Source organism: Triturus cristatus, chromosome 7, assembly GCF_964204655.1.
Source record: "Triturus cristatus chromosome 7, aTriCri1.1, whole genome shotgun sequence".
Classification (NCBI taxonomy): domain Eukaryota; kingdom Metazoa; phylum Chordata; class Amphibia; order Caudata; family Salamandridae; genus Triturus; species Triturus cristatus.
The window spans coordinates 487,959,982-487,983,981 of record NC_140590.1 but is presented as its reverse complement, the minus strand read 5'-3'; the positions used below and the strand labels follow the sequence as shown (position 1 = coordinate 487,983,981).

At 46.4% G+C, this 24,000-nt stretch overlaps 1 protein-coding gene across 4 annotated transcripts in view; it reads right to left on the bottom strand.

Moving 5' to 3' along the window:
• The window catches only part of PIK3R6 (phosphoinositide-3-kinase regulatory subunit 6), a 521,088-nt gene that overhangs the window by 138,382 nt on the left and 358,706 nt on the right, over positions 1-24,000 (bottom strand). For all 4 annotated transcript variants that reach the window (XM_085616834.1, XM_085616836.1, XM_085616835.1 and 1 more), the window contains 2 exons: positions 8,365-8,461; positions 3,429-3,551 (listed from right to left, as the gene is read on the bottom strand). In XM_085616834.1, the coding sequence (XP_085472960.1) occupies positions 3,429-3,551; positions 8,365-8,461 (220 nt within the window). The remainder of the gene's footprint in view (positions 1-3,428; positions 3,552-8,364; positions 8,462-24,000) is intronic.

Below are 24,000 nucleotides of genomic sequence, written 5' to 3'. Positions count from 1 at the left end.
AGTCTTTATTTATCCTCCCCTCGACAGGAGCAGCCTACACACTGCTTCATGCTCTTGGTGTTCACCACCAGCGTGACACTAAGCAAGTCAAATTTAACATGGATTACATTCAAGTCTTATGTCAATTTCAAATGTTTCAATTGTCTTGTTATCCAGTGATAACACCACAATTAGCATACCCTGCCCTTTTATCTCCCAGCGCCCCTTCATATCCCCTATCTCTGGACCTGGGTGTGAAAAGGCTAGACAGCAAAGCTAGGTTGCACCCTCTCCTGTATTCTAGAAGAACCTGGACCACTCCTGAGCTTGCCCACTACGCGGCCTCATTGCAGGATGTTATCAAGGCAGGCTGCTTTAATAACATTCCCAGGCTTTCGCACATCAAAAGGATGCTCTTTTCCCATGAAATGCCGAATTTATGGGAAAACCCTGCTGATGGCCACTTTCCTTTTAAAGAGTCCCTGAAGCAACAGTCTGGCTTGGTACAATGGCCAACAATAAATGAAAAGCTGCCAGTGCCACCTAGTCACAAGAGTTTCTCAACTTCAAGTCTTCTTCTTGCCTTGAGCTGTTCTGGAACTATATCACTATGCCAATGGACAGGATGTTATACTTCCAATTCAGAGTGGGAGCACTACCACTAAAACATTGCACTTCTAAATGGTTGGCTTTGGAATCTTATGTCTGTCCAGTGCGTAAATATTCCAAAGAAACCGTTTCTCATGTTTTCTTTGCATGCCCTGCCTATGTACACCCTCGCTGCTTCTGACGATCACCCATCTTCAAGTAACTGGGAGCACGCAGGCATTCAACAGCTCTGCGAATCTTCAGATCAGACTATCGGCCTCTATATGCCTCTGCGGTTGACAGGTATTTAGCCTGAGCCCCCGCTGCTCTGGCTTGGAAGTCGGAATGCGGGAGCCTCAGCTAGTTTAGTGCAGCAGCTAACCCCAACTAGGCAAGAACCTCAGAGCGCATTCAGACTTCCGAGTTCCAAGCTGGAGCAGCGGGGGCTCAGGGCTCAAGCCTCAGTCAGTTCTGCGGCCTTCTTCTATCCGCGGGAGTGTGTGAGCAAGAGCCAGGAAGAGGACTCAAAGGCAGGGCGGCTAGGAGACACTGGTGGCTGGCTGCACCACCACCACCGATAGCCACCATTTGGGAGGCACGTCTAGTCACTCCTCCACTACTGGCACCGGTAAACTCCGCTCCGAGTGCGGAGTTTTTGCAAAGTTCTAAATTCCCGCAAACTCTGCTGGCGGAGCGGAATTAACCGCCCATGCTTAGTATTTGAGTGCTATGTGGATGTTAAGAAGGAAGGCTCTTTCTTACCAACAGTGCTAGGGCAGTCACTTCTGGTCGTTCCCTTGCTCTACCTTGCACAAATGACCCCCAGCAAGTAAAAAGGGCACCAAATGCAGACGCTGCACTTGGATCCTGAATTGCTCTTTCACAATGTACTGTTTCTTCTGCTGGTGTTGCCTGTGACCGTCTGGCACCCTCTCAATCATGATTTGTCTTATTGTATACTAATTTTCGGTATGAATCTCCTTTTTAGGTATGAATTTGATCTTTTAACTCGATTATACTGGATTTTAGCTATTGATTATGTTATGGCCCTAGTGGCCGGAATAAAGTTAATGTGACTTGATTCCAAGCTGAACAAAACCCACTACCTAACAGCTAAACTAACACAAAATGTAATAATTAAACCTAAACAATATTACATTTTCCATCTTCCTATCCGCACTACCCGACTACATTCAAATTTAATATTAAAACTTCAACAAGTATGTAACTTTATTACTTAAAAGTGAACTAATAAAATCAGAGATGCCGACAATATAACTTTCAGTAAAGACACTGAAGTATATACCCGGACTTCATTGAAACACTTCATAGCAGTTTCAAGTACCACAGTGAATCAAGGCTAATAGGCCCAAAATGTGCTCCTTTTCCATCCTCAGCTCATGGTTTCAGATCCCTCAATGCTTGCCTCTGTGCCCCCCGGCATGATAGCCATGTCAAGGAGGCCAAAAGAAACAAGCCCAGTAGAAAAAAATCTCTAGGGGTAAATTTACCCCCAGCTTGCAAGCAGTAAGCCATCATCTAGGCTAATGAACAGGCAGCACAAAGATGATTGAGGGCCAAAGTCTGTCAGCAGCTGGGTGTTGCCTTGAGCAGCCAGGTCTCCATAGCACTTGCAACAACAGCAGTTCCAGGTAGGGGCTGGTAGGACTCCTCAGCAAATGTCTCTGGCAAATTCTAGAGACACTAGGGTAATCCTCAGTGTCTGCTTAAGATACATCTGGGTTCAGAACCCGCATTCAATGCTGAAATTAAATACAAGGACTAACTTAGCTTTTAAATATCAGAGAATTAATAGGCAGGCAACTAATTTCACCAGCCGTGTCCCACCTCCAACCGATCCGAAGTATCTCAGGAGTACATACAATAGAAATTAACATCCTGCTCAAAACAGAGGAGAGTGGTATGCCATTTTCAGAAGGTGAAGAAAACAAGCTTAAAGGGAGAGGATCTATGCAGAGATTGTGCAGGTGCAACCCAGCAGTAAGTGCTCTGGCTCCTTTCATTTCAATGTGCTATACTCTCGGTCCAGTACCATTCAATGGCAGGATACACAGGTCTAAAGGGGATAGAGGATGTAAGAGTAATTAAAACAACTGGTTAAAGAAAGCACTAAAACAAAACTTTAGGCCTGAGCCAAATTACAGGCACTGAAGAAAAGATTTGAAGATCGGATTGTTGCAAGGGCCTACAACTGAAGTCACTCATGCCACTGCCGCACTGGAGAACGCTCCTTCTACAATCTCACCACCAAAGCCTGGAACCCCCCCCCCCCCTCCACCTCTGCATCTCCACCTCGTTGACCGACTTCAGGAAGGGGCTCAAAGACATTGCTCTTCGAATGAAACCTGCAGCAAGCGCCTGGATACCCTTATGGGTGATAAGCAGCTCTCTATAAATACTACTTGATTGATTGACATGCTAGAGTAGTGATTGACAAATATCCGACAGGAGCAGTCCTCTCAATAGCTAGATTCTAACTTCTCCATCATCATGCCGGTTGGACTTTCATCTTGTGTACAACATTCTGAATAAACTCCAATGAGAGCACAGTGGTACATGAAACTTTGTAATACCAAATAGGAAAGTAGAATTCCATAAGCAAAGCTGATAGAAACATTCCTTATCAAGCAAGGGGGTAGGGGCTCAGAAATATTAGCATAGCAAGTGAGTGAACTAGAAAAAATATAGTGTAGTGTGACTGTCCATAGGTGTGGTGTGTTTAATGCTGTTACAATATGCAATTATGAAGAGGTGAGTGAGGTGGGTGGCACAAATGACAAAGAACTGGTCAACGTGCAACAAACAAATGCAAGAAAATGAGAAATGATTGGCTCTCCTACCATGTTTGCAAGTTTGGGTATCATATCACATAGAGGGTTGATGTTGCTTTCGTACCATGGATCAACCCTGCCCAGATACTGGGCCAGCTCACAGAGTTCTGCTTTACTGGCTGTAGTGTTTTCCTACATGAGAGAAGAAATAACACCATGGATACTTAGTATAGCTCATTTACAAAAGTCGCATTCAAGTAACTCCTCCTGAATCAAAAATGCACACAGTAAATAAAGCTCACCTTGAGATCCATGACCATTACTAATTACAAGTCAGACTTGGGCAATTACCTAGTAAAGCAGACATACAGCTACATGTGATATCGCAACAAGAATGTACAATTAGGCAAGTGTCTAAAAGAGAGCCAACCTAGAGGAAGACAACTGACTGTGCCTCAACACTAAAGACAAACCCTATGTGGTCCACTGGGCTGCTTTCTTGACCTCCTCCCTTTGCCATTTATTTGTTATGAGCTAGCAATGCCAAGGTCACATCATATGACCATTCTTGGTGAAACTATATTAACGTACAAAACAGATTTAGAGCATCACATGTTTGCTTCTTTAAAATGGAATTCATATTTTTCCCAATAGAGGTTATTTTCCTCACCACTGTTTTTTATGAAGCGTACATTTCACTAAATTATAGACAGGGTCCAACCATTTTGAGTTGTGCGTTATTTGATGGGGTGGTGGTGGTAAAATCAACAATTGTATGTCCATCTCCCTAAGAAGTTTCTGCAAGACTGCTTCCCATGCAGAATGTTGGATTCAAACTAGTACAACAGGCAAATATGGCAATCTTCCTGGTGTGAGGAACCTTGCACAGGGATGGAACTAGTCATGGTGACAGTTTCCTTAGCTGGAAAGCGTAAAAGAGGGATTTTTGAGGTTGTGGCCAGGTGTGGATCTTTGAGAACTGATACATGAATTACTGGCAGAACAGATGAGTTCAGGAGAGAGCGTGGGGTCAAGCTTACACAATGGATTGCTGGCCCAACCCGGTCACACCGGATTCTGAACTACACAATGCAAGCACGTTATTGGGGATTGGAAAGGAGTAATAAATGCTTTTTCTGCCCATGAAAAACACATAGGATCATAAAATACAAGGCATCAACTGCGTGAAGTTTTGAAGGTCTTTCACAAATGTGGCCTTATAAATCAAAACCAGCAGACCCGGCGCCATCATGTGGAAGGATCACCAACTGTTCCTTAAAGCTGTCGTAATCCAAAGCTGAAACCTGGGCCACCAATAGCAGCTGTCAAGTTATTTGTCCTACAGATGTGATGGCAACCTACTACCCTCTGCAACCTCCACCGCTAGCTAGCTATATCGATCGGCAGGAAGTGGGTGGGGTTGTGATGCTCTTCTGGGCGCTTCTTGTAAAGGCACAGAACACCATTGACTTCTTGTACTGCAGCACTAAACCTACTGCACTGAGAGGCTAATTATGTTACAGACCTGGATCTGGGTGACCAGCTGCCACCCTGTACAGCCTCTGAGCTGGACTGAAACTAGAAAGGTACCCCTGAGTTTCACTGTACATGCCTCATGAATTCCCTCCACATCTGTATCTGTAAGAAGTGTAACAAAGAAAGGATGTCCCTCTGTTCACTCAGTACAGCACGAGCCTAGCGAGATGGTGTTTAGTGTTGAATGATAAGGGTCTCATTGAGCCCAATATGGCTTTTATGGCTCGTACTGGAAGAATGCAAGACAACTGCTGTCTCATGAATACTTGTTTGCAGAGCTCTTTCCACAGTTGTGAACTCGCTCCTTAGTAGGGCAAATATAATTGATGTGATATAATGAAATAGGTAAACAACATCTCAAAATGTTGTCTTTTATGTATTTTAAGTAAATTACAACAAAAAGAATGCATCTAGGAATCCTCTACGTTGTTGCATTTGAGCTGTCAATCAACACACCACATCACTTTCTAATTACTCTAACTGCCATTTGTAAGTATTTTTGGATTATAGCAATATTATGCACACTCCTGTTTTCCAATGAGGACACAAGACCACTTTCTCCTTGTTCAACTCCAGTATAGTCCTCTATCCTCCTCTGCGTCACTCTCTGGCAGCCAACACAACAGGAATGCTTATCCTACTCCCTGATATGACTGCATCAATTCACAAGACAGCTCACACTCCATCAAGCAATGCAACACATTGATTCCATTAACTTTCTGATCGGTTTCTCAAGCAAGGCAAGACCTGTTGACTGGAGTCTAATTGTAAATGTAAGATACAAATGTAGGATGTGATCACTGAACTCTCAGTATGTTCACCTCCTCTGGGGTTCCACTACCAACTGCTAGCTAGATTTTTCCCCTGAGAAGCCAGAGTTCAGGGACATCTTTGTGTCTAACCAGAGCTATCCTGGCCCTTCTGCAGCAGGGAGACCATGAGTGAGAGGCGAATGGCCTCAATTAGAGGAAGATGGTAATGAGATGTATGCCACAAAATACCAGTAGTCCGGTCCACCTTCCTCCTTGTTCCGTGCCTCATTTGTGTTTAAATACCTTTTGTTGTGTAAAAGGCCAAAAGAAAAAGAACATCAGTAATACATTCCACAAGCAGTACCGACTACTCGGAGCCTTTCTTGCCTTACAATAGCACATCTTTTCACGAAAGATCAATATCTGCTAATAACAAGCCCTCTCTGGAAAACAATCTCAAGAAGCATATGGAAAATAAAGGGGGTGAGTGGGATAGGAGAAGGAAGACGAGACAACATCATGGCATTAAGAACTTACACAACACACTATCTAGCATGATCCTCTGCATTTGGCTGAAACATCCAACTTCCACACATAGCTCCCCTTCACATGTTCTCTGGACCCACTTTCTTCTTTTCAAACCCAGTTACAGATTTGTGGCTCTCTAGAAAGTCCCTCAATGCTGTGAGCCTGTAAAAGTCTAGGTTTTCTCCTCATGTAGCACGCTGTTTGTTTTGTTGTCACAAGAAAGCTGTGCAACCCATTGCCAATAATTCTTTCTTTACGACTTGGAATTCTATGCTCTTGTTTTAGATGGTCCTGCTTAAGCCCAGGAAGATCGTCACTCAGATTTCCTTACAGAAAATCCATTGATTTTTGGAGGCTGAGCGTATAACCTCCTGTCTCCTTTGAGGAATCCTCAAGTCAACCAGCCACTGTTTCTAACCTTTTCCCTTCAGACCTCTTGTAGATAACAAATTGCCTTATGGCCAGCAGGGCTGTGCCATCGACCCCCAACACTTTGGTGGTAAAAAGTGCCTTACCACATCTTTATGTCTTCCTTTTCTTCCAAAGAAACCCTGAACTCTTAGGCGTGAGGCCCATGTATACCTCAATCTCCCTTCCAGTCAGATCACGATAGCACATTTTTTAAAATGGCTGTAGCTTTCCATTGCTTTTAGTGACAAGGACAATACTCTCCACTTTTCCCAGGCGCTGTTCGAAGTTTCGCAGCTGTATACCTTGTTTGCGGAGTCTCCCCTGGAGTTCTTCCAAATTCCCCTTCATTACTGTGACCTTGTAGTCAATAGTCCCAACTGTGACCTTCAATGCCTCAGCAGATCGTGAATTAGTTACTCATCTGGGGTAAAGCTTGCAGCACGTGGACTCTCTGGTTCTCTGTCCACCTTGTTAGTCCAGGATGTTGTCACATGACACACAGCAAGCATTTTTGTTTTCTTTTTCACTGGTGTTCTTGACTTCAATGTTCTCGGGCAGCAATTTGACCTCTCCGCTTTTAATCATGCATCAGGCACTCAGGGTGCAAGCTTTATGCGCTCTTTTCCTGTCTCCACTCTCAGCGACTGAGGTGGAGGGTTCTGGTCTTCTGTAGCTTTCTGGGCATAAATGACCAACATTGGGATCTACCTTGACTCCACTACTTTCATGCTGGAGGCCAGTGATCCTGGCAGTGGGAGTCACGCTGGAGTGCAGCAAAAAGACGTTCATATTCACCAGCTACGCACCCATGCTTCATTTAGCAGATGGGGTATCTGGTGTTCCTGATACTGGATCCACCACTGGCAATACCAATTTCCATGTTGGGGGTGAAATGGTGCTGGATCGGAAACCAATTCATGACTGCGTGTCTGAAGCCATTTCTACCAGGGATCAGTGCTTTATTTGTAATAAGTAAAAGTAAGTGAAGGTGCTCAAGGTTGTTGTTAGGAGCTTGGCACAGAGGCCAAATGCTGTGGTTGTCTCATACCAAGGCTGTGGAGTCTTTATTCTACTTCTTGCCTCTTTCTTCCAATGCGCTACACTTTCGGTCTCATTCCTTCTTGCAGATCTTCTTTCCTCCTTTGCTGCTGTTTTTCTATCTTTCTCATCCTCATTGTTCTCACTCTCTTTCTTATTGCTTTGGAACAAAATTTGAGGATTGACAAATAAAGCCCTGATCACAAATATGAGTGCAAGTAGCAACCAACGGCACAAATTACATGCTGTTGGTGTCCTGTCTGTGTGGGAGTGGCATGGTCTGTAATGACAGAAGGAGGGGAAAAGTTGGGACTGCATCAACTATTCATCCAATACCAAAGCGGCTCGGTATAACACACCTCGACGCATGCATAAAGGGCATAAGAAGACAAATTGCATGCTACTTTTTCAAAATTTGCCCCTTTCTACAGAGTCATGTGTCACAGAAACTTGGAGCGGGTTCTCCTACTGCATACAAATCTTCTTACTACTGCAACAGTGGAATAGTCTTTATTGTATACTTGCAAGAGATCATTATTACAATAAAATTATGAAAGAATCACGAATTAAAGTGAGGGAAGGAAATGGAAAAATTAAAATCCCACCAGGGGTGATCAATGGACTGCCGTGCGGTGCAGTACAATCAGGCTTTATGACTGGGGCCGCTTCATTACATCATGCAGAAGGAAGCGGCGCCTGCAGAACAGATCTCCAATACCTGTGGCACCATGAATGCTCACCTTGTTGGCGGGGGAAGCCGACTGGGGGACCAGGACCGGTATGTAGTAAAACTGCAAGTTAGCCTTGATCGTGCCAAACGGTCTGGACTCTAATTTCCTGAAACAGGCAAAAGTGACATACAATGAAGTAATTGTCAGAATTGTAGGAAGAGTTTCAAACAAAATTAAGGAACTAGTCTGTATGACTCACTGACCTAAAGTACACCTTCATGGAAAGCATAATGGATAGTGTCTATGGCACAGAGAATAATAAAAAAAAAATACTAAATACAACATACTTGGTAGTTCTGTATATCCAGCTAAACAAAAACGATTACTTATCGTATCTCCATTAGGCCGCTAAGAGAGATGGGACCCAAGGAAATTAATAATTCTACCATTCTGGTAAAGTGGGAAAGTTGAGGCTAGAACTCACATCTGCTAGTAAAAGCTGTAAACTTGGACTAAGTCTTCTCAAAATCGCTACCCAGGAGTTGAAACTCAATCACAAACGCTAGCCAGCCATTTACTAAGCTCAAAAGAAGTCTCATCCATGCTTTGCAAATGATGATGGTTTAAAATAAGACTAGGGAGATGGAGTCACTTCAAAACACTCCACTATATATGTGCGCACCAAGTCCAAAGAGTGATAAATCATAACTTTAAATTTACAGCTGTTGCCCCTTCAATATCCCCCTTCCCCCCGCTGCACATATAAGGTTTGAAGGATACACTTTAAAGGTAAATTTCAGTTTTTGTGCATACTTAAATAAATGCAGAAATCAGGCAATGCAACAATTACATTTAGAAATGGATTTATACTTGGAAAATTGGCTAATGTTATCAGTTTTCTAGCTCTGTCTTCAACTGTGGATCTGCTAAGGGCTTGAATGATGAAGTGAATACAAGCACCAATCTTACAAATACAATTATTTAGGACCTTTGCTTAAGGCTGCAAGGATTGTATTCAATCATGTTTGGAGCTCTATTTCATTAATATGAACTGTAAGAAGCGCCTTTGCCATATTTACCAAATTCAGACACACCACATATCAAGCCTCTGAGTGCCCTTGCACCACCAACATGCGGCAATAGACAATTTGACCACTAGTAAAAGTTTTTAAAGAGGCTTGTGCAAAGCCGCGTCGGAGGCATTGTGCTACGATAAATAGCTTCTTTTTTTCTAACTCCGCAGCTTTCAAGTCAATCAAAGACCGTCTATGATAAAACCATTATCTATTTTAAGCCCTACTTTATTCAATTTATACATCTGCCCCTTAGCCGAGATGGTTAAAAGACACAACGAGAAAATTGCGTCATACGCAGACGATACGCAGCTAATTGTAACACTTTCTCAAGCTGGGGTTCATGCTGTGATGCAGTTTAAATCATGTCTGGAGTAACTGGCCCCTTGGATGGCTAACAGCTGTCTGAAGCTGAATGCTAATAAAACTGAGGTACTGATTGTCGGCAAATCCCCATCTATTTGGACATCGGCTTGGTGGCCTGATGTCCTGAGCCAGACTACCAGCCCCCCACCCCAAAACCAAAAATCTGGGAGTACGGTTTGACTCCAAATTGTCTTCTGAGAGTCAGATAAGCAGTGCTGCGTGGAAATGCTTGGGGATCCTTAAAATCCTGAGAAAGACTCTAGACCTGCTCTCCACAGCAGCAAGGAGAACCATTGTTCACACTTTGGTAACTTCTCAGATAGATTATTGCAACGTTTTATACCTTGGAGTAGCCAAAGGAAGCTCGAAGAAACTCCAAAGGATACAGTATGGGACAGCACGCCTAGTTCTGAATCTTCCTAGAAAGACGTGAACTACTTATGCCCTTGCTACTCATCACTGGCTCCCAGTAGACAAAAGAATCACTTTCAAAGCCATGTGTTACTGCCACAAAATTCTTAATAGCAGGGACCCCAAATATCTGCTCCCAAGGGTGCAACCCTACCTGCCTCCACGTAGTGCTGGTTCCCGGGGTGCTGAGGGCCAGGTTAGGGGCCTGATCTTTTAGCCCTACCAGTCCACCTGAGAGCTGAACCATTTGAAAAGATTTTCCAACATATACTTATGTCTATGTCTTGTTTAATCTTCGGAGACTGGCCTTAGTTTTCCTCCCTCTCCAGTATTTCTGCGTTCCTGTTTATACCTGTTAGGTTAGGCCCTAGCGCGGGGACACACTGCAAGGTGTAACCATGCACTCTATAAATTGCCTTATTATTTGGTAATAGTCATGATTGATTGATCTATTATTTATAAGGAACACTTGAAATCTAGGAAGGTAACTACTGGGGATTTTAGGTATGGAGAACAAATTACTTCACTGGCACTATAAAGTGAGTTAATGTTTCAAAGTCATAGAAGTATTAAAATGGTTTTTAAAGAAGTTTAAAAAATGGCCACATTTCAGAAAATCATTACTGTGCAACAAAGAAAGGATAAAAGTAAGACAGAGCTGTTGGCATGGAGAAGGTTCCACTGCATGACTCTGAGAGTCTCAAGTTCCCTTTAGCAAGCTATTATATTTTTAATTCCTGCCTCAGCACACAAAGATCATGTGTATGAGCTGAGATTTTTCCATGACATGGAGCGAGTCCCCGAGCAGGGATCTCTGGCTGGAGGGCACACCATCTAGACCTTCAGTTGTAAAACAGTGACTACTACCCCCACACCTGGCTGTCCATGGCAGTGGAGGGAGTGAAATTATTATAATAGCAGCACAGGCCTTTTTATTCAACACCTACATGGGAAAGTACAGCACCAGCATCTCCTGTCAGTAGTGTGGAATTTAATAAAATATATACTTGTCCATCGGGCGGGTTACTTCATAAATCTACTTGTTCTGTAACAAAGTCCACTTGTCCCTTTCGTGCCAGGTAGTACGGCGACAAATTATGACATCAATCTCATTATATAAGAGCTCTGATATACCCTCTCTGATTATGACAGGGCTTGAACACTAGCAGTTCCCTAATTTTGACACCTTTCTGCAGATCTACATACTGGGGAGGACGGTAGTGGTAAGCAATAGTTCCAGTGTCGGGATGCCCTATTGATTCTGTGCAAACCTACTAATGTGCATGTGCTAAGGGTTTTCACCAGCTCTTCACTAATCGTTTCCCTTACTGAGAAAGGTTGGAAATTTTCTCCTGACAATGGTAAACGTAAAAGTTCTTCCATGGTTTGGATAAAAAGTGGTTGGAGGGCAAGTGAACTTGCAAATGCTCAACAGATTTTCACATGAGCATATCTACACATGCCTATTTGTTCCTGCTAAAATTCAGTTGCCAAATATTTTCTAAAAGTACAATTTCTTAGCTGACTTCTTTGAATTCTTGTGAATTCATGAAAGTCGTAAATCTGCACTAATGCAAGGACATATACCATAGGTGCACTTTTCAGACTTTCTTTAATAATTGGACCTCTAATTAGGTCTGGCATTAACAAAGACCTTCTGTGAATATTAAAATTCTGTCTCTCTCTCTGCCCATCTATTGTCTGGCTTCACTGTGAGTGACAGCATTCTGCTCTTTCACAAGGGCATATCGGCACACAAAGTTAGTTTTGTTCAGTGCCAGGGACTACTGTGGCAATGTGTGGTTTCTGAGACCAAAAAAATGTTTTGCTTTTTGCCAATGTTTGTTATAATGGTGAGGACACAGCAGCTTCCACACCAATGAGGTTTTACAAAAACCATGCCAAAACAAGACACACATTGACAAAACAAAAAGGCCGACCACCACTTTCAGACATACTGACTTTGCCAATGCAGGTTTATTTTTATGTTTCTCATAATCTTGTTGAACTCGTGTTAGACCTGTCATTCTTAGGGTGGTCTCCACCCCCTCCCCCCCAAACATTTTGCTTTTTTTGCATCCACGCTTTGCTGAATCTTTTTGTTGGCCTTAGGACTCTGAGCACTTTACCACTGCTGACCAGTGCTAAAGTGCACGTGCTCCTTCCATAATAATGTGTGCAATTGGTGTATACCTGATTGGCATATTTAATTGACCTGTAAATCCCTTTTAAAGTGGTATACCATATACCCAGAGCCCGCAACTTAAATTCTACTCGTGGGCTTGCAGCACTGATTGTACCACACACAGAAGTGGCCTTTGAAGCCTATCTCAGGCCTGCCACTGCAGTGCCGGTGTGTGCAGTTTACTGCCCCATCGAGTTGGAATTTAAAACTACTTGCCAAGTCTTAAACTCCCACTTCTTACACATAAGCCACCCCTAAGGTAGGCCCTAGGTAGCCCTAAGCGCAGGGTACTGTGTAGGTAAAAAGTAGGAATGTACTTTTATGTTTTGCATGTTCTGGTAGTGACAAACTGCTAAATTTGTTTTTCACTACTTTGAGGCCGTCTCCTCTCGTAGGATAACATTGGGAGTTCCTTAATACACGTTTAAGCTGTAATTCCTGATCAGAGAGGAGTCGCCAGTTCATGTTTTATATCTTTGGAACGGTAATCATAAATCCTCCTTACTGGTAAAGTTGGATTTAACATTACTGTTTTAGAAATGCCACTTTTAGAAAGCGGACATTTCTCTGCAGTTACTGTTCTGTGTGCTTTGCAGCCAGCGTCCAATACACGTCTGAGGTGGGTCACAGCTACACTTTGTGCATTCCCTCTAGAAAGCCACAAACACAGGAAGACTAGGTGTGTTTGAGTACCTACCTGTTGGAACTGGCACTCTCTGGTTGGCTGAAGCCAGGCAAAGCCTACCACTCCCATCAAGGGCAGGTGATTGCACTCGCTGTAAAACCTGCTCTCACCCTTGGATAGCTTGACACTGAGCAGTCAGGATTATCACAGAGGCAATGTGTAAAGCATTGGCACAGCACTCACACACAAAAATTACACCGAGCGTCACAAAAGAGACTTCACAAGTAGTGAATGTCAAAGTTTATATTCAACACACAACTAAATTAACACAACATGAACATAATGTATCTCTGGGAATTAATCACACTTTGAAATACAAGAAGCAGTACTAGGCCAAACTGTGCTAAAATGACATCAGTAGTATGCACACCTGGGGAGATCCTACTTTATCCTCCAGCACCCTTATGCGGAGCAAAAAGCTGTCAAACCCAGAACCACCCATGCAATCATTAGAATTCAGTATCACACAGTTATGGGGCGCACCCCAGATCACAAGGATATCAGAATTATGTACATACAAAGAATTACAATACTTTTAAGGAGCACCGTGGGCCGAGGCTGCACGGGTAAAACGTAGTAAACTGTTGGTAAGGAATCAAACTGTTAAGCCAGGCCGGTCCGCAGTGTGACTGAGACACAAACACACAGACACACACACACACACACACACCCACCCACCGATATCAGGCAGGTTCGTACGAAATGCACTCACACTCAGTGGCCTACAGCACTGTAACGTGGTGCCAACGATATCAGGCAGGTCAATAGACAGCACACTGCAGACCCCGTGGTCCAAGCCTCTCTCCACCCTCCAACTCACCCCGACTACCCTATGCCCACAGGTTGGAGATATCAGTCCTCCCCCAGATACTAGGCTGCTTGCGGCCGAAGACACACTTAGTAAGGTTCCCCGGGAAGGAAGTGGGGGGTAGGTAGCAGAACAAATTAAAAGGCAGATATCAAATTGGGGTTGGCCACCATTCGGGAAGTTCAGCCACAGGATGCGGAGCACAAGCTGGCTGAGGGCTACAGTCGGTGACTCAAAAAGGGTTCCACAATGTGTCTTCAGGCACCAGCCCAGTTCTCCAAAGCACGTGGAGGGGGGTCACACAGTCTCCTAACCCACGGCTGATCACTCTCCGAAGCGTACCTTCTGCCCAGTCAATCACTGTTACTTCCCAGGCCCATTCCAGACGATCTTACATAGCAACACAATGTCGTCAGGGGGCCGTGTGAGGAGAAGACAGTTGGTCCACTGCACTGAGGGCCCCAAAGGAACAGTCGATGCTGGGGGAATGAAGCGGGGGGCCTCTCGGAAGAAAAGACACCCTGTCAAGCACAGTTCTTAGTTTCAAGCTCATGCCACACTACCTTGTGGGATCCAGCAAACAATGTGGGCACTTATGAGGGCACTGATCTCCAGGTGTCATAGGTAGATGGTGTGAGTCCCTCGTGGGAGGTCTTTGATGTCCCTGAGACCTCCACAAGAGAACAGCGGGTAAGCCAACAAGCTCTTGGAGAGCACGCTTCAGGGTGCCACATCGCAGCAGGTAGTCAGCCAAGGCCGGCCACTATTTAGAAGGGGCACATGGTCAATGGCAGTACTCTTCCTTGTGTATAACAGATTCCTCTGGCAGTGTGCACCTCGTAGTTCCAGGTTCTCCGGTCCTACATTCCCACAGGTCTATCTCTGCCCTGCTCAAGTATATCACCAGTAGTTACACTGTAGTGTGCCTTTGAAGTTGGGGGTGGTATAGAGGGGTTCCTTCAATTCCAGTCCTGTCTGCCATGAGGCCATGGAATGCAGATCTTAATCTTTAGTGGGGCAATGATCTGGCTCCCAGAAGCCAAGTTCAAAACCTCTTCCTCCTATCTACCCAGCTGGCCCTCAAATAGCAGAGGCCTGTCATTCCAGTTCAATGCCCAAGGTTTATAGCTGTTGCTGGGGAGTTCACAGATGTGCTCCCCAGCCTCCAGTATGGACTGGAGTTAAACTATTGGCACACAGAGTTTTAGAGAAGAGAAATGCCCACTTTCTATTGGTGGCATTTCTAAGCTCTTAATGACAAAACCACCTTTATCACAGGAGAGGGTTTGTGATTGTGAATCCAATGATAGGAAACAAGATGAGGCTGCACCACTGCAATCTACTATTTCAGCCTGAAGTAATTTCACTCAATCCCACATGTTAACCTATGGAAAGATCAAACCTCAAAGGTAGTGAAAACACACATGGGTATTCTTCACTACCTGGGCAGGTAACCCACATGTGTACCTCCGCTGCCTTTCACCTACCACCTGCTTCACCCCTTAAGACGTACCATAGGTGTGCTCTAGTGGTAGTGAAAGGTACCCTCAGGATGGGTCAGTGGTTTAGAAAGGCCAAACCTGAGCATAAGTGCAATTGCGCACACACAGACCTGCAATGGCAGGCTTGACACATTTGAAAAACACCATTGGCGCAAGTGTGTGCACCCACAGGCCTGCAATGGCAGACCTGACCTATGTTTAGGAACACCATGTCAGCACCGCTTCCTAACATAGGTAGGAAGGGCTTGCAAACATTCATGCTGCATTTACAGTGGGAAAGTGCCCAGAGCCCTAGGGCCATACCAAGAGAATCAACAAAACCCAAGAGGAGTCCCAGGGAAAGAGCTGACCCCCCCTAGGTAGGGAAAACCCACATGGAGGCCTTTCCTACTCGGGCAGACAACATGCATGTATACCTACCCAGCCACTCACCTATCACATGCTGCACCCCTCAGGACTTACCCTAGGGGTGTTCTGATGATAGTGAAAGGTGCATGCAGGGTTGGCCCTGAGTGAGAAAAGCCAACCTGAGCATGATACATGCTTGAGAGGCTATACTGGTGGATGGCACAGTCGGTGCTGCATCCCACTACTAGTTCGTGCTGTACCTGCCCTGGGTATGCCCTGTTCCTTTTTACAGGGCACTCACAGGTACAACACCTAAACCTATCAAGGAATCACCCCTTCCTGGCATGTGTAGGAAGGGCGTGCACGCTTTCCCTTGGCATTACAGTGGGAAAGCGCCCAGAAGGGCCACGTAAAGAGTCCGCAAAAACTACGAGAAAACCCCCAAAATGTTTTAGGGAAATCCCCTAAGAAGGGCCATGTCCAACAGCATCTACATATATCTGTATTCTGATGTCCCTGCCTGGGCAGGATGGAAGGAAGGGGCTAACACTTAATTGAAAAGGTAGTGTTCTGTCCTCACTCAAAAGGCTGATTAACCACCTCCCCCACCCCAAATAGATAGCCGAGCAGACAGGGCTGGATTATAAGAATACTTGTGCACTTCAAAGACTACTCTATGAAGTCATCCCTACTTCAAAGGCACTTTTGGATATAAGCACTGGATCTCTGACCCCCTAAAATCAGACATTACTGGACTTGTAACTGAAGCTCTGCCAGAAGAACTGCTGTGCTGCTTAAAGGACTCAACTGGACTGCTGATCTGGAAGGCCTGGTTTTCTGTTTGGTGCCCTGCTGCCTGCTGCTCTCTGACTTTGCAGAAGGACATCTGGACTCTGCCTTTTCTCCAAATGCACTCAAAGGGCTCGTTGACTTGTCTCCTGTTGCTTGAGACTCTGGGATATCAAAGTCTCTATCCCTGCTCCTGTGCCTGGTCACTGGAAGTGGACCCAGAGACTTGCAACATGAGCATCAACACATCTCCTGTCTGCGTGAAGCAGAGCTGGCATATCGACCTGGTTGCCTATGTAAAATCGGCACTTTGCTCTCAGAACCAACGTGGCGCCTCGAGAGCCTGACACATCAGAACTGTTCGCCATAAGTTGGCAGGGTATGCTCAGACGTGAGTCCCTTGCTCACTTTGCCACTGGATTCAAGCAAGTCTGGCTGAAGACGGCTGAAATGCCAGAAACTGGTCCTAGGAAGCTGGTTTCCGATCCAGGAAAGGCATGGCTTGGCAGTTCGGGCTGGGCTGTTCCCATGAGGCACAGGGTCAGACTGATTTGCATATGGCCATGTCTGAACTGGGGTGGCAGAGTGGGCTAAAGAACGGTGATGGATCAAACCCAGATCTGTTGACTGGGTGTGAGTGTTTGATTGATTCTGATGCTCCGTCTATCACCACCCTCTTTTGTACATCAGAACTGGGCATCGCAGTTGCAGTAGCTCGGACAGATGGACGCATTCCTCGACTGCCTGGAGAAACTTGGCGCATCACTCTACGGAACCCTCGCATCTGGGTACGGCTCTTACCCTCGGAACTGATGCATCGCCATCCATGGGTGAAGAAGAATCGACGCTTCCTCGACCTGTGGGATCAACATGGACACAACTTCTTTGCATTGGATTTTTGTCGTTTTGGTCTTGTTTTGTTTAGAATATAATAATCTATCTTTTCTAAACCTTTGTGGAGTCTTTTTGGGGTGTATTAATTGTGTTACTGTGTGTGAGTGTTGTACAAATACTTTGCACATTGCCTCTTTAGATAAGCCTGTCTATTCTGTGCAGAGTTACCAGAGGGTGAGTACAGTCTATCTTTTAGTGTATACTTAGCTTACCCTGACTAGAGCGGAGGTTCCTGCCCTGCCTGGATGCATAACACAGCCAACCAGAAATCCCAGTTCTAACAGCTGGTTACACTGATCTTCCATCATGAATATTTTTGGGAAATACTATCATATATCAACACATTTTACTAAATGATGCTGCAAAAAAATGGTACCTAAAATTTTATAATAGTTGAGAATTTTTTTATTTTTTCCTATTTGCATTTTTTTGTGAACGTTTTATTTTTAAAACCAAAGAATCATCCATCTTGCTATCAAGCTTCTGAAAATATTTGCATCTAATCAGAGAGCATTCTGGGAGCATTATACATAGCCTCATACTGCTAAACTTAAAAAATGTGTGTATACAGTTTTATACTGGAACCACTGTCAGAAGGGCAGTCTGAGCTTACAACATTTCCATAGAGCGCTCACCCTAATAATAAAGGCTTTGCATTAATGAACATAAATTCAAGTTTGAACAACATTAGCTTATGGACCCAAATATTAACTTAACTGCAGACAATTCCCTTCCTTGATGCATAATGTGGTACTGTAATCTGGCAGCCAAAGGGTTTGTGCTGCAGGAGGTTTGGCTACTTGTCCCAAGGACAAAATACACATGAAAACTTCGTGTCTTTGACCCCAAACAGTAAGTCCTGGGCACCGGGCTAAAGGAATTCCACACCCCTGCCTGCGTTTTAAATCATTCCTCCAGGACCCTGCAATTCAGACCTTCACCCATAAATGTGCAACCTGGATATTGTCAGCGTGTACCTCACTTGCAGACTATGAATGAAGCGAGTGTATGACACAAGTGGAAGTGGCCACAATGGGTTCGATTTTGAATTCGGCTATACTTTAATAGCACCTGAGATGAAGGACTGGCAGGAGCCCAGACAGCAGATGTGAAATGTAAATTTCGCCACAGAACATTCTAATGTTTTCCAGTGGGACAGACTGAAGAGTGTTAAGCAACGAGATAAAGTGTCCCTTTGAAGCTAGCGAGTTTTCCATGAACGACTGTTCTCTGCAGGAGGCTACCCCCACTACTCTACCTCAACCGCCCTGGTCTTTGTGCTCTTGTTTTGGGGATGTTCCTCAGAGGAGACTCCCTTCTCCCCCAGCTTTCCTCCTCAAATTTGTGACAAAGATCACGTTTGGACCAGCTTGCATCAAAATAGCAAAAGTGCAGAACTACCCAGAACCAGTCATAGAACTGAAAGAATACACAAGACTGTCTCAAACTTTGGTATAAATATGGGGCACAGACTTTGTCGGTGTGCCAAGTTTTCTTTTCTGAAATTAGGTCACTATACCAGTGTGATAAAAAATAAAAAAAATCTTTGAAATCCAGGATTATCCACCACCAATTCCCCTTCCAGGTTCAGGACCACAGACCTAGGGAGGTCGTTTTGACCTGCCAGGACATGCTGTATGGATTCTGCATTGAGGAAAGATTGGGCCAAATATTCAAGGAGGACATTGGAGGTGGCCTAACACAAGGAAGATGCTGTTCAGCGGGAGAGAAAGCAGCAAAGGAGGTGAGGGGCACATATTAAAGATGTTCACTATTGTACCTGTGGGGTACCTGCACCAGTCTGCGAGGATGATGCCTTGGAGCCCCTGGCATTCCCCACCATGTGACTGAGTACCTCCATGGATGGAGGGTACTGAGGAACTTTTAGAGTGGGCACCTAGGTTCTTTAGGTGGAGAATTTGTGTCTGGGCCAGAGAAAGATTCCAGACTGCAAGACTCACCTTGCTGCGAGCACTGTAACTCCACTTCCGCCTCTTGAGTTGGTGCTTTCTGAACTTCACCTGCAGCATTGCATCAACACTGCGAATGCCAGATGGATACCGGTCAACTGGGTTGGGGAAGTTACTGATCTTCTGCGCTCCTTGGGCAGTGTGCTGTATACCACAGCTGCATTATTCACTAAAACTCCAGTAGTGCCAGGTACCGACGACTAACTTATAAAGGATAATTTCAAGGTATTGTGTAACACAGGAAAAGACAGAGAGGGGGAAAGAAATAAAACTTAGACTATTGGCCAGAGACACTATCATGCAAGAACCTACTCCCTTTGCCCTACTAAGCCGGTTGCCCCAGTAGACATTCCACAATCTGAGCCCTGCAAGGAAGATCCCGAAGAATAGAAACTGTGACTGCTGCAGCCTTTGGCTGTTCTCTTAAGCATGAATTCTACTAGTAATGAACAAGTTACTTACCTTCGGTAACGATGTATCTGGTAGAGACATAGTCTAGCCACAGATTCCTTAACTTAGAATATCCCTAGGCGTCAGAATGGTCCGGAAAACTTTGCGCAGCAGCACCTCTGCAAGCCGGGTGGCACGTGCCGTACGGCTCCGCCCTGACGTTGTCCATCGACGTGACATCAGCTTAGCCATATATGCCCCGCCCCGCCATCAGTTTTCGTCAGAAGACGTTTCCGCGTCAGGACGCGAAGCCACCACCAAAAATTGTGAAAATATGGGAAGTGTGTGCAGAAAAAGAAAAGAAAAAACAAGGTATGGTGAAAAAACATCACCATAGAAAGACAGGGCCAGGCACCGTATATTGTAAACTGAGGGAGGGAAAAGAACGGAGCACCACTCTGGGAGGGACCCCTTCAATCGTTAAGTCCAAAACCTCCCCCGGAGGCAGAATAAGATGCAGAGCATAGGCAGGATTGAACCCTTGGCTTGTGTGAGCCTGTGCCACCAGAGGCACAAGACTCACCATTGAGCCATAGCTTCGTGGTGAACCATCACACCAGCCGGCAGAAAGGCTGCAACCACAATATATGACAGTGAAGCACAACCAGTCCAGAACCCAGGAGCAAAGACAAAGTACCATAAAGCGTCACCCAAAAGGAGACGTCAGATCCGAAAAATGGACTTGCCGAATGCAGCATTGTCAGAGACTGCAACTGCTAGATTGCAGGGGAGGCAAGAGACCTCAAGCGGTTGAAGAAGATAACCCATGGTAGGGGTTGTAAAGGACACATGGCACATGAGCATACCGTCCACTCACAAGAATGGGCAGAGCAGAGCCCCGAAACAGAATGTAGCTTTGTGAGTCAGAGTGAAGAGAAGACGTCACCCCGTAGAGGAATAAAGCCACCTAAAGGGAGGCGAAGGCAAGAAGCCCAACCTGAAAAGGTTGTCGCAGGACGGGGAGGACGGGCGGGCGTTAAGGAATCTGCGGCTAGACTGTCTCAACCAGATACATCGTTACCGAAGGTAAGTAACTTGTTCATCTGATAGAGACGTCTAGCTGCAGATTCCTAAACTTAGAATAGATGCCATACCCCTAGAGGAGGCGGGACTGTGACTGAACCCCACAAAGGTCCAGAGAGAACCTAGACGTCAATAACATGACCAAAAGAGTGTTGCCAACCAAAGGGCGAAACACAGCGGAGAAAGAAGTGACAGCGCAGCCAACCACCAGACCCCTAAGCCCTGAAGAGAGCAGGGAATCAAGGGGAGGCGAGGGCACCACACGAAAACCCCCACATGTAGAGGGGATGAGAGAAGGAAAACACCAAGCCAGAATGCTTGTGCCTGATTGAAAAAAATGACTAACTTCGAAAGAAGACCAAGAGGCATGAAGGATCCACAGTATCCAAGGTGTCGACAAGAAGCCAGAGCTCCCATAAAGATACAAAGGCAGCAGGATACTGACCCCCGCCCAGCACGAGCCGACATGGAAGAAAAACACACCCAGCAAAGAAGCTGGCGTGAAAAGATAGTTCAGCACCTCACAGGAAGTAGAACTGAACCTTATGGTGCGAAAGAACCGCAGGATGCGGCAGTCGACAAGCCAACCCAAAGGACTGGTTAAGTGGTATGGTGGAGAGAACGTGTAGCGCCCTCACATGTACCACAGAGGAAGAGTACTGTGGAGACCCTTGTCAGTCAGACATGTGGAGAGCATTGAAAGGATGCCCCTACCCAGCCCGAATGACGCTCATACGCGGCCAGGAGGAACACCAGGAAGCAAGACAGCAGGAACAGCTGAGATGCGCCCAATAGCAAGAAGGCAACGGCCCGCAAGCCATGAGGAAGAACATGGCACAGAAACAGCCTCAAGAAGATGCTGAAACCCGGCCAAACCAAGGCACTCGAGTACGCTCAAAAGTACTCACAGTTATACAGAAAGTGAAACTAGGCCAGGCTATAAGCAACGTCTGCCGTCAGTCCGAAAGAGAGAGAACAGTCCCCTCGCAGGACAATTTAGAAGAAAAGACGAACCTAACACGGGAGTACTTAGGACCAACTCACGGGTCCTAGACGCCAGGAAGAGCGGGGCTCAAGGAGAACCGTCTCCACGAGTCCGCCACATTTAAGAATGCTAGTGGAACGTAGAAATCCCTGCGCTAAAGCAGCGGGGATGTGGAGAAAACTGTTGGGGAAGAAGCCAAAAGGCCATAACAACCTACAACAGTGAGGTCCACAGCAACTCCCTACTTGGGAGAACAACCCAGAAGGGGCTGGCACCAAAAGACGGACCATAGGACAAAAGCAAGATGCCAGGCCATGCAAGGTAGATACCACACAGCATAGGCCTAGACCCGGAGTCAAAGCACTACAGACAGCAGAGCGATGCGACCCTGCGGGACGCAGTTAAAGGAGGTATATGAGCCCCAGAGGGATACCCATAATAAAAACTCCACAGGAGCGTACGAAGGCAAAGGCAGACACCTGCCACCAGCCAATACCCCACATAGGGCAAGGGTCAACCCCTGGCAAGAAGGGGGTCCTCTTGGCAAAACAGACAGTCAGAGGACTTGAAAACAAAAACAACCCAGCCATAGGGCGATACAGACAGTACAGAGGCACCAACCTGCCTCTGATAAAAACTGGTCCGTACAGGAAGACTGCAACGAAGAAGAAAAGTCAATCAATCAGTGGCGCAGCAGAATTACGGTAGCCCTGACAGAAGCCTGGAGATCGCAGAGTCAGCGTGGGACCCAAAAAGGTCTATTCCATTAAACGGCATGTCTTGGAGGTCTCCCGAATATTATCAGGGAAGCGACTGCCATGCATCCAGGCATGATGGCGCAAAGCCACCGACTGTGCAAGAGCACGGCCCACAGAGTCTGTGGGATCCAGGGAGGAGCGCATTGTAAAATGAGCCATTTCCTTGCCGTGAAGGACAAGACCGAGTAACTCAGGGCGCAGTTCCTCCGGAAGGGAGGGGAGAAGGTTAGCCATGGAGTCCCAGAGTGCAAAGGACACACATGCAAACACGCATGTAGTGTTTAAAGCACGGATGGCCACGCTAGAAGAAGCAAAAAGCTGTCTTCCACATGCATCCAGCTACCTGGATTCCCGGGTGAGAGGAAACAAGGGCAAAGTGGAGGAGTCCTGCAACCCAAAAGCCGCCTGAATTACTAGGCCTTGAGCGGTAGGGTGGAGGGATAGGCAAAGTGGATCCCCGGCGCTACCAGCAATGGCCCGATCAACCGAGGCTCCGGAAGAGGGCCGTGCCCACGCGCCACGCAGGACTTCTAATAAAGCACCCCCAAGGGGTAGCAAGGGCACCACGGTAATGGGCTCGAGATGGAGCACATCCATTAAGGGATCAGGGGTGAGGTGTACCACAGGAGGTGTCGATGAACGGATGGACACTGGCGGCGATGGATGCGTTAACAGCGGCATCGGCAGGCGCCGTGTTGGAGTCGACTGGACATCGACGGCCTCCATGAGGGATGCTACCTTGACGTCAACCGACGTCGGATGATGCGTTGCCCCAGACGTGGGGGTCAGGCTTAGAGCTCGGTGTGGGTTTGGACGCCGAGCCCGTCATTGGGTCTGACCTAGTGCCCGGCTCTGAGCCCGGCGTCGCCGACGCCACTTCCACCGTCCGCACAGGAAGCCGCACAGGGTTATGCATTGACTGGCGGTGTGAGCCCAGCATCACCGCTCCCGCCGTCCGCGCAGGAAGCCGCCCAGGGCTATGCGCTGACTAGCGGAGTGTGCTAGAGTGACAAGGACGGTCTGTGCCATGGCCCAATGTCATCGCCTCGGCTCCAGAGTCTGAGTCGGTGCACACAACCCTGGTCGGGGAAGGATCCGACGACGAGGGCTCGGCCTGAGTATCCTCCGCCTCTGTGGGGCCCGAAGGCTCACCAGGGAGAGAGGGAGACTCAAAGTAGGCCTGAAGAGCCCAAGAGTAGGCCTCTATTTGGGCACGCATCGCTTCAACTCCTGGAAAAGGAGGGTATGGAGGAGGTGACCTCCGGGTGCCCGCAGCTGACCCCTTACGAGAGGAAGGGGCGCCAGCGGCACGCCTACGAGAGGTGGACTTCAGTGGACGCTTGTGGCTCCGCTTTACTTTTTTAGGGCGCCGGTTGCGGGAGCGGCCTCCGGAACGAACTCCCTCTGGAGAGGGAGAGCGGCGACGAGAAAAAGCTGGGCCGGACAGCCAACAACTTC